The sequence below is a fragment of the Vigna radiata genome, unplaced genomic scaffold (genome assembly GCF_000741045.1).
Source record: "Vigna radiata var. radiata cultivar VC1973A unplaced genomic scaffold, Vradiata_ver6 scaffold_95, whole genome shotgun sequence".
Lineage (NCBI taxonomy): Eukaryota > Viridiplantae > Streptophyta > Magnoliopsida > Fabales > Fabaceae > Vigna > Vigna radiata.
In genome coordinates this window covers 590,263-599,452 of record NW_014543114.1, presented here as the reverse complement: position 1 = coordinate 599,452, position 9,190 = coordinate 590,263, and the positions used below count along the sequence as shown (strand labels likewise).

Genomic DNA, 9,190 nt, shown 5'->3' with positions numbered 1-9,190 from the left:
ATATGTGATAAAGCATTTCACATTGCACATAATCATGTAAGCATGTTCCACAAATATATCAAACAATCAACATAGGAACATACAACACAGTACATCAAACATGTTCAGCAGATATAACAATCAGTATAGCATAAGAACATGTAATGCAGCAACGTGTTATTAAGCAAAGTGTTGTCATCATAAAAAACTAGAGTCATATAGAGTTTGTGTTGTCAACAATCTCAATAAACACATGTAACAGAAATACAACAATCAAAGCATATAATTGAATTTTCAATTAATGTAATCAATTCTCATTAAATGCTTAGTCAAACACATTTAAAAATATGACCGTTATAGCAGTTATGACAAGCATAAGTCAGTTTTCAAATCATAACAGACCTAATTGAATACATAAAGCATGTAATCGATTAAGCTTTAACACTTAGAAGATTTTTGAAAACTTTTCTTTCCAAAAACTCATCACAACACATTTGAAAAAGATATGTGCAAACACATGAGTTTTAATTGATTTACTAACTAATGTAATGGATTCCAAACAAGTTGTTTTGCCTTAGTTCAAAACTAAAGCTGTCTGATGACCTTAATTGATTAGCACAACACTGTAATCGATTAAGTCATGCATATATGCTTTTGTTCATGCGGTTTTCATATCACCAAAACATACATTGTGCATACATAGATATAAATACTTCACAAACACAATAGTATGCATCAATCAACACAATATGTCACCAAATGTGACAAACATAATATGTGCATATTTCACAGTAAGCATGTATACATTTTCAACATATAAGTTAGCACACACTCATGTGTTTTTCTTATCAATGTGTTGTCATCATCAAAAACCAACATCACAGGCATTGGGTTAAATAATCAACATCCATGTGTTTTTGCATTATAAATACTGATTTTCGTTTCTCAAGTCTTAAATAATCAACAAATTGTTGGGAAACAGGTAGGCTTCGTTTTTACACCAAGAGGGGAGGTGAATTGGTGTTTTTACAAATACAAAATCTTTTCGCAATCTTGCAATCAAAGTATTAAACTTTTCACACTTTCTTTGAAATGAAAGTAATGAAAAATTGTATGCAGCAAAAAAACGTAGTTGACTGCGTAAAGATTAAAGTCGACTACAAAGTAAAAGTATAGGGATAGAGAAAATCAAACACTGAATTTTTATACTGGTTCGGCCAACAATGCCTACATCCAATGTCCTTCCAACATAGGAAGCAAATGCACTATAATGGTTGTGGTTTTTACAGCAAGGAATTTATAGAAGATCTCCACGTAAAAAATATAAATCTCCTTTCTAACCCAAAACCAAAATATAGCTATAGAACAAAACCAGACTTGCAGCAAGAATCCCCTCTTCCGCAATCTGCAACACCACTTTGAACAATCCTCAAAGTGAACAATCCCCTGAATCCAACAGGTCCAAATACCAGCAGTCTTTACAGATGCCAAGCCAGAAAAACAATGCAGTAGTCTTCAAAGGATGCCAAGACTGAAAACACGATCACACAGAAGCACCTTCCTTGTGCATATATTGATCGATCTTTGTGTGCGCAGAAGAACCTCCCTTTGAATCTCTTTCAAGAAAAATCACCACCGTCTTCTTGGAGAATTCTTGGAGCTCTTACAACAGAAAATTTGATCTGAAACAAAAAATGAAATTGTCAATTCTTCAAAAGTCTCTTAACTGATTCATGATTAGTCTATTTATATATTTCTATTATTCAGACAGACTCTCAGTCGATTATGTTACTAGTTCAGTCGACTGAATTATGATAGTTATAATAAACAATCAACCAGGTAGCATACAGTCAACAAAAAACAAAACATATTTAATACAGTTGACCAAGTCATCAATGCTCAACTAACTTTTAAAAATATAGCCGTTGGGGTGCAAGAGCATAACAAAATTTCAAACCATATAATAGAGACAGTCAAATGTGTGGCTCACATAGTCGACTTCAACCATGTAAAACATTTTGAAATTATTTTCTTCTCAAAAATTCACAGACCACTGATTCTCAAAATCTGCACAAAGATTTTAGAATTTTTGAATCCATTAATAATGTAGTCGATTGCACTAGAACTTTGTTACACAGTTATAAGTTCATAAAAGTGCTTGTGGTTTTCAGCTTTGAAAACATGTGCAGAAAAACATATGTAAAGATGCATTGCACATAACACATAAAGCATGTGATAACGTTCCACATATATATCAATCAATCAACATAGGAACATGTAACACAGTACATAATCATGTTCACAGATATAACAATTAATATGCATAAGAACATGTAATAACAACAAACATCATATGCATGTTATTAAGCAAAGTGTTGTCATCATCTAAAACTAGATTGATATAGAAATTGTGTTGTCAACAATCTCAACAATCTCCCCCTTTTTTTATGATGCACAACCATGATTAATAACCAACCATGTTTGCACAATCTAATACAAAACAAAGTAATAACAGATAAATCACAGTTTAAGTAACTTTGTATGTAACATAATCAAACAACAAAGTATCAAGCAGAACATGGGACAAAATGAATCATTCTCCCCCTTTCATAAAGCTTTCATGCATTCTCTCCCCCTTTGTGCATTAGCAAAAGAGGTATGCTTTAGATATTTATGCTGAAATATCAAACAGAGATGCATAAAAAAAATATGCAATTATCAAGATGCAATGATGCTCTCATTGGCATATTTTAATCACATGTAAATGATAATTCCCCCTGAAATGCAGGCATGTGAAATACAAATGTGTAAAATGTGATACTCCCCCTGTCATTATGCATGTATATCAAAACTAGATCAGATGCACAATGCAGTATAACACAGAGTACATAAAGTAGTAAAGTACAGATATGTATCAAAGACAAGATATCAAACAACTTAGTCATGCAATGATACAATCATCAACAATCTCATAATATTATCTCAATCAAGATATTTAAAAACAGTTTATATCAGAGATAATAGAAGATATTCAGAATAAGCAATCAATGAAAGAAAAACCAAATTCTAGTAATGAAATTTATAATCCTGTTTAGATCAGTTGATTGCATTATTTCTTCAGTCAAATGCATTGCTTTCCAAGTTTGTTGAATTTCATTAGCAGTTCTAAAAGCAATGTTCTTCCTGCAAAACCTTTCAAAGATCTTTTCTAGATCAAGCATTTTAGTTAAGCAAGAAATATAATCAATATTAACATAAGTCAAAATGTAAAGATGTAAAACAGATTAAGCATATTCGACTTCACTCAAATCATAGTTGAATAAATTCATTCAGTATACCAGATATTAATCAATCAAATTAAAGCAATTTGAATTTGATTCAAAATACTAATTTCATTTCCTTGATAGAGAAAAATTAAAATGATGGACAAAAAACAAGGAAAACAAAAAGACAACAAAAGATGGAATTCTAAGCCATACACAGAAGAAAACAAAAGACTTGAGGAACATCTAAGAACACACAACAACAAGTTTCCTAGTTCTCTAATCTAGTCAGAAGGTTTCGATTGAATCCTTTTCATCAGACTTCTCTTTGTCTAGTTGCAGATTTCCTTTCTGCATTTGTGTAAGATTCTCAATTTTATCATGCAGAATTCTTATCTGTTGTGCGACATATTTTCAAAGTTTGTTTCAGGCAAGAAGCTTGTTCCTCTAGTTTTCAATACTGATGATTTTCCTGTAAAATCTTCAGAAAATTTTCTCCAATAAATCTCCGTCCATTTATAGTCTTTACAAATCCAAGAGACATAAGAGAGTCTTTGTCAAATACAGTTGAGGAACTTCAGATACATTTATGCTCGATACTGACATCAACCCCTAGAAGCACCAAGATTTTGCTAACAAGACAACCGTAGGGTAGATACAGTGACCTTCTCAGAGCAGCATATTCCATATGATCTTTCACCACTTGTAGCCAGTTAGTGGGAAAATTACGTTTGGTAGCATGTAGCAGATATATGTCCTCTGTGGTCATTTGATCTTTCTTGTTCCTAGAGGGCAAGATGATGTTTGCCAGAAGATGACAAAGAATATTTTCTTCTTTCAATAATCCTTCATGAGAAAAGATGCTTTATGTGGAATGTACTCTTGGAAATCTTAGTCAATCTTGATAAACTATTTTCTTGCACAACACGCTATTTACTTCAGTTGTAAGTAAGTGTGAATAGGCACCTTCAGTCGGCAAATTTGACATAATGTTCCAAATGAAATCATGAAGATGAATTTTTACCCTAGAAAAAATATCACTATTTTCAATTTTCAAATTGTGATGGAACACTTTAACAAGATCAGGATACCAGCTTCCCTTCATCTGAATGAAATCGGATAGTACCTGTCTTTCCAACCAGTATGGAAACATAAACCCTTCCCTTTTGAACACGTCCAATGGTTTTGAAGGAACCACATAAAAATCTTTGTCCCTTGTCTTCATCACTGATCCAACCCATTGGATTTGATTCCCTGATCATGCTGGTCTGCAATCCTTTTTCTTCATTACCAACACAACTTGAAGAGCCCATGAAGATGAGATACTTGAACCCTTCTTTCTAGAATTAGAGGATTTTGGAAGATTACAAGATACAGAATTCAAAATATTGTGTTTGACTCAAGAAAACCCATATAAAAATGGCGCGAAGGAATATTAAAAAAAATAGGATACATTGTATATGACCAGTTTCTCAATCCAGAGAACAGTTGAATTGATTTGACACAACGTTGACTATTTAATGTCATATGAACTTTTCAAAAACAGAGTTTTGAGGGCACGTTCAGAACATAGTCGAATGAATTAATAACACAGTCGACTAGGACACATGAAAAACAGAGTTTCAATTCAAACAATCAATCAACCAAACAATCAATTCAAACAATGTGTTCATGCAATCACATAATCACAACCAATCAGATTTAGCAATAATATGCAGTGAATTGATACAGTATTACCAGTTGTAGATACTCAAGATTTTTGATGTATTCCATAATTGATTCATCCTTGAGATCAACTGCATCTGCTATGTATCCTGCAAAACAGTTTAAGTTTTGGTTACTGGTACCCATTTAACTTTGGGTCCGTGATTGTCGGTTTTTGTTACTTGTTCCTTTGGTATATGATAACGGTTGAAAAACTATTATTTTCATACTTAATTTTGATATTAAATCACACCCTTTATGGCTTAGAATTAGCTTGAAATCATGTATTTTTCTTAAGTTAGAGAATAAGAGAGTCAAAGTTGGTTTTCTTGGTTTTATGCTTGGTTTCCCTTGATTTTGTAGGTTTATTGAATGATTTGAAAGAAGGTTTGAATTATGGCTTAATTACCTTTTTAGTCCCCAAGTTGGGGGCTGAATTTCTATTTTGTACCCACTTTTAAAAATGATGTTATTTGGTTCCCATGTTACCAATTTTGAATGAAATTGGTCCCTTCCGTTAAGTAGGTAGGAACGACGTTAACTGAGGCTTACGTGGCTGCACTTTTCTTCTCTCTCATATGCTCTTCCTGACACTTTTTTATTTCTCTCTGTTTTCTATTTCTCTCTCCTCTACACTTCTGCTATTCCTGCCATCCACTTTTTTTTTCTATCTTCCACCTTTTTTTATTAACAGAGTTGACATGACACTATCAAGAATCGACAATATATATGATCCATGAGAAAACAATCAAGATTGATCATGTCATGAATCAGACCAAATCAAAGCAAGACTGGTATCAACAATCTAACGCTAAGAATTCGTCACGGTAGATATTATCATCAACTGTAAGCAAGTAAGAAGTCCCTCGACGATATACAAACATAGTTTCTTAAGATGGCCACAAATGTCATATCCACACTAGAATGAAGGAGAACAAGCTCTACACTTTATTTGCTATCAATTATGCATTGCATTCCAGAAGTTCATTTGTTCCAAATGTATGAAGATAAATTTGTCAAACTAAGGGAATTTATAGTAATATTTATTTGGAGATTGAATGTTGAAGTAGCATACCTATCAATCATAATAAGCATAGCCTGACACGTGGAAAACTTTCCATGAGTTGCCGATACCCATACCATCAAGTTGCAAACTTTCTCGTCGTTAAGATGGCAATTCCATTTGAAGGCAAGCAATGAAGGTTTCCATTCCTCCCTCAATGCCCAAAATTCGGAACATATCAAATCCGTGTTTGCTTGGAAATTTGATGAACGGAGACCCTCTGCTTGCGACAATGAATGGGCAACTTTTTTTAGCAATTCCAGAAATTCTGGTAGGGATGGGTCATCCAAGTTGAAGTTGAAGTCAAAAGGCGCATGGTACTAGTTTTGGGACCGAGAGTGTAGAGAAATTGTTTGATGCAATGCCTTAGAGGAAAATTTATTATTTTTTCCAATTTCGATTAGAGACAGAGTCAGTTGGGAATTTCGTCTTGCGATGCCATGCAATCTGCTTGAAAAGTAAGAATAGTAGCAGCGTAACCGAAGAGGTGCAACCATTGGGACTTCAACTTTCAACCTTCACTCATCTTATGTTACAATCAGACCTTCCTTTTATTGAGGCACTTATGATCATAAGAAACAGAGTACCAAATAAAATTATTGTTGATACGTTGGTTGGTTTTTCAATGGAAAAATGGATGGAAGGAACAAAAGTTAATGGTGGAAGATAGAAAAAAAGGTGGATGGCAGGAAGAGCAGAAGTGCAGAGGAGAAAGGAATAGAAAAAAGAGAGAAATAAAAATGTGTCAGGAAGAGCAGATGAGAGAGAAGAAAAGTGCAGCCATGTAAGCCTCAGTTAACGTCGTTCCTACCTACTTAACGGAAGGGACCGATTTCATTCAAAATTGGTAACCTGGGAACCAAATAACATTATTTTTAAAAGCGGGTACAAAACAGAAATTCAGCCTCCAACTTGGGGACTAAAAAGGTAATTAAGCCTTGAATTATCAAAAAGTTGCAATGCAGAAAAGTAAACCTGAATGCAGAAAAGTCAACCAGTAAACCAGAAAAGTCAACCAGTCAACAAGAAAAGTCAACCAGTTGACCAGAATGTTGAAAAGTTTAGCAGAGTGCAGTTTTGTGCCACAGGTAGCGCCCGAGCGCCCTCCAGCAACGCTGAGTGCCACCGTTGAGCGGTAATGAGCGTTGAGTGCCAGTTTTGGACCAGTTTTTTGCCCGGGATCCACCGCTGAGCATCCTGCGATACCGAGGCCCACCGCTGAGCGATCAAATGAATGTTGAGCGCCTAAATCATGGGCCTGGGTGGAATTTTGTTACTTTTCTGCGTTATAAATAGACCGAGTGTGACCCTTAGGGTAATCTTTTGGTAGAGGAAGACGTCAGAGCACCTTATACACTCCTTGCAGGCGGTTTCTTGGATGCTTAGGCTCCAATTTATCAAATCTAGGGTTTACTCTTTCATCTTTTCCATTAATTCCATCTAGTTTCACCATGTCTATGGTGAACTAATCCCTTTGTTGTTGGGAAACAATGTAAATCCTTTTGAAACTCTCTTGTATCAAATTTCTTATTATATTCATATGTTTTTACTATCAATTGTTTGGGTTTTCTTTTCTGATGATAATGCTTACATCGTTTAACTCATTCGGTGTTATGATATTTGATTTTGTCGATACGGGAACATACGGGGAAATCTAGAACTGATAAGAATTCTCTTGATAATGGAATACTGCTTAGGAATAAGGGTAGGACGATCAATTGCTTTAAGCTTCTGTACTTAATGCGTTGGTAATTACTAGGGAGACTAGGAATGGTAAACTAGTAATTTGTAATAGGCTTTCTTCGCTGAGGAATCGGGTTTTGAGTAATTTAGAAAGTTGCATGACATTGATACTAAAGCGAATTTAATAAGAATAGTAGATATAAGAGGGTGGATAAGGATGAAATTGTAAACCCCAACAACTCCATTCATTCATATCTTTTATTTGCCAACTGATTCAATTTGCATTTGCATGTTTAGATTTAATTTTGCATTAACACTACAAAATCATTCTTCTTTTAAGTCTTATGAAATCAATTTACATGAAAGATAAAGCCTAACAGTCCCTTGGGAAACGATCTTGGACTTATTGTCTATTATTACTTGATACGATCTGGTACACTTGCTAGGGGGTAAATACTATCCAAACATATAATCCTTTAGGAACAACAACATTTCTGTAATAACAGTTTCTAACAGTATGGCCAACACAATTACAATAGAAACATGCATTTCTAGCAGGTTGACTTAAATTAGTAAATTTCTTAGCATTGGTTTTGTTAGATTGAGCTTCGTAACCAATTCCTTGCATGTATATAGCTCTGCCAGATGATTTTAAAACAACATTTAAATTTTCTCTTCCTTGTGTAAACTTAGCTAAAGTACTAGTGATGAAGGTTGAAAAATAGTTATTTTCATATGTCAATTGGGACCAAATTACACCCTTTACTACTCGGAATGAGCTTAGAATCAAGCAAAACTCAATAAATGAGTCTCGAGAGAGTCAAAAGTTGTTTTTAGCGATTTTATGCTTGTTTTGCATTGTTTTGTAGCTAATTTGAGAAAAGTAAAGAATGGAGTTGAAGATACAGGTCGTTGACTCAAGAAAAGAGCAGAAAAATGAAGATTTAAAGAGTCGACGCACCGTCCGGCGGCACACTTAAACCGTCGGGCGGTCCAGGACGAGGAGAAGGCATGGAGATTGACGCTGGGCGGACCTGAGGGAAACCGCCTGGCGGTGGTGATTGTCGCCGGGCGGTAGGGCGATTTGTGGCAAACCGTCGGGCGGCACACTTAAACCACCCCGGGATGGCTCGCTGGACTTGGGCCCATTTTCTGACGCGCTCCTCACCTATATATACCCCTATTGCGATTTCAGAATCATTCTTTTGACAGGAGAGAAAGGCCAGACCTAATTTTGCTCTCTGGAGAGGATCTCTTGGATGCTTAGGCTCCTTTTCATCTTTTCTAGGGTTTGCTTTTCCATTCTTCTTCCATTTCTCATCTAGTTTCACCATGACTATGGTGAACTAAACCCTATTGTTGTTGGGGGAAACAATGTAATCTTTTGATACTCACTCTTATTAAATCTCTTGATTATTTATATGGTCTCCATATGTTTTGATTGTTAATTGTTGGGTTATCATCTGTGCTTAAGGCCTTCATCGTTTAACTCATTCGA

General features: G+C 34.9%; 1 protein-coding gene across 1 annotated transcript in view; it reads right to left on the bottom strand.

Annotated features, from left to right (window-relative positions):
• LOC111241023 overlaps positions 1-4,555 on the bottom strand; it is a 10,305-nt gene extending 5,750 nt beyond the window's left edge. Inside the window, exon 1 of the mRNA XM_022777359.1 lies at positions 4,369-4,555. Within this exon, the coding sequence (XP_022633080.1) occupies positions 4,369-4,555 (187 nt within the window). The remainder of the gene's footprint in view (positions 1-4,368) is intronic.
• Positions 4,556-9,190: the final 4,635 nt, after the last annotated feature.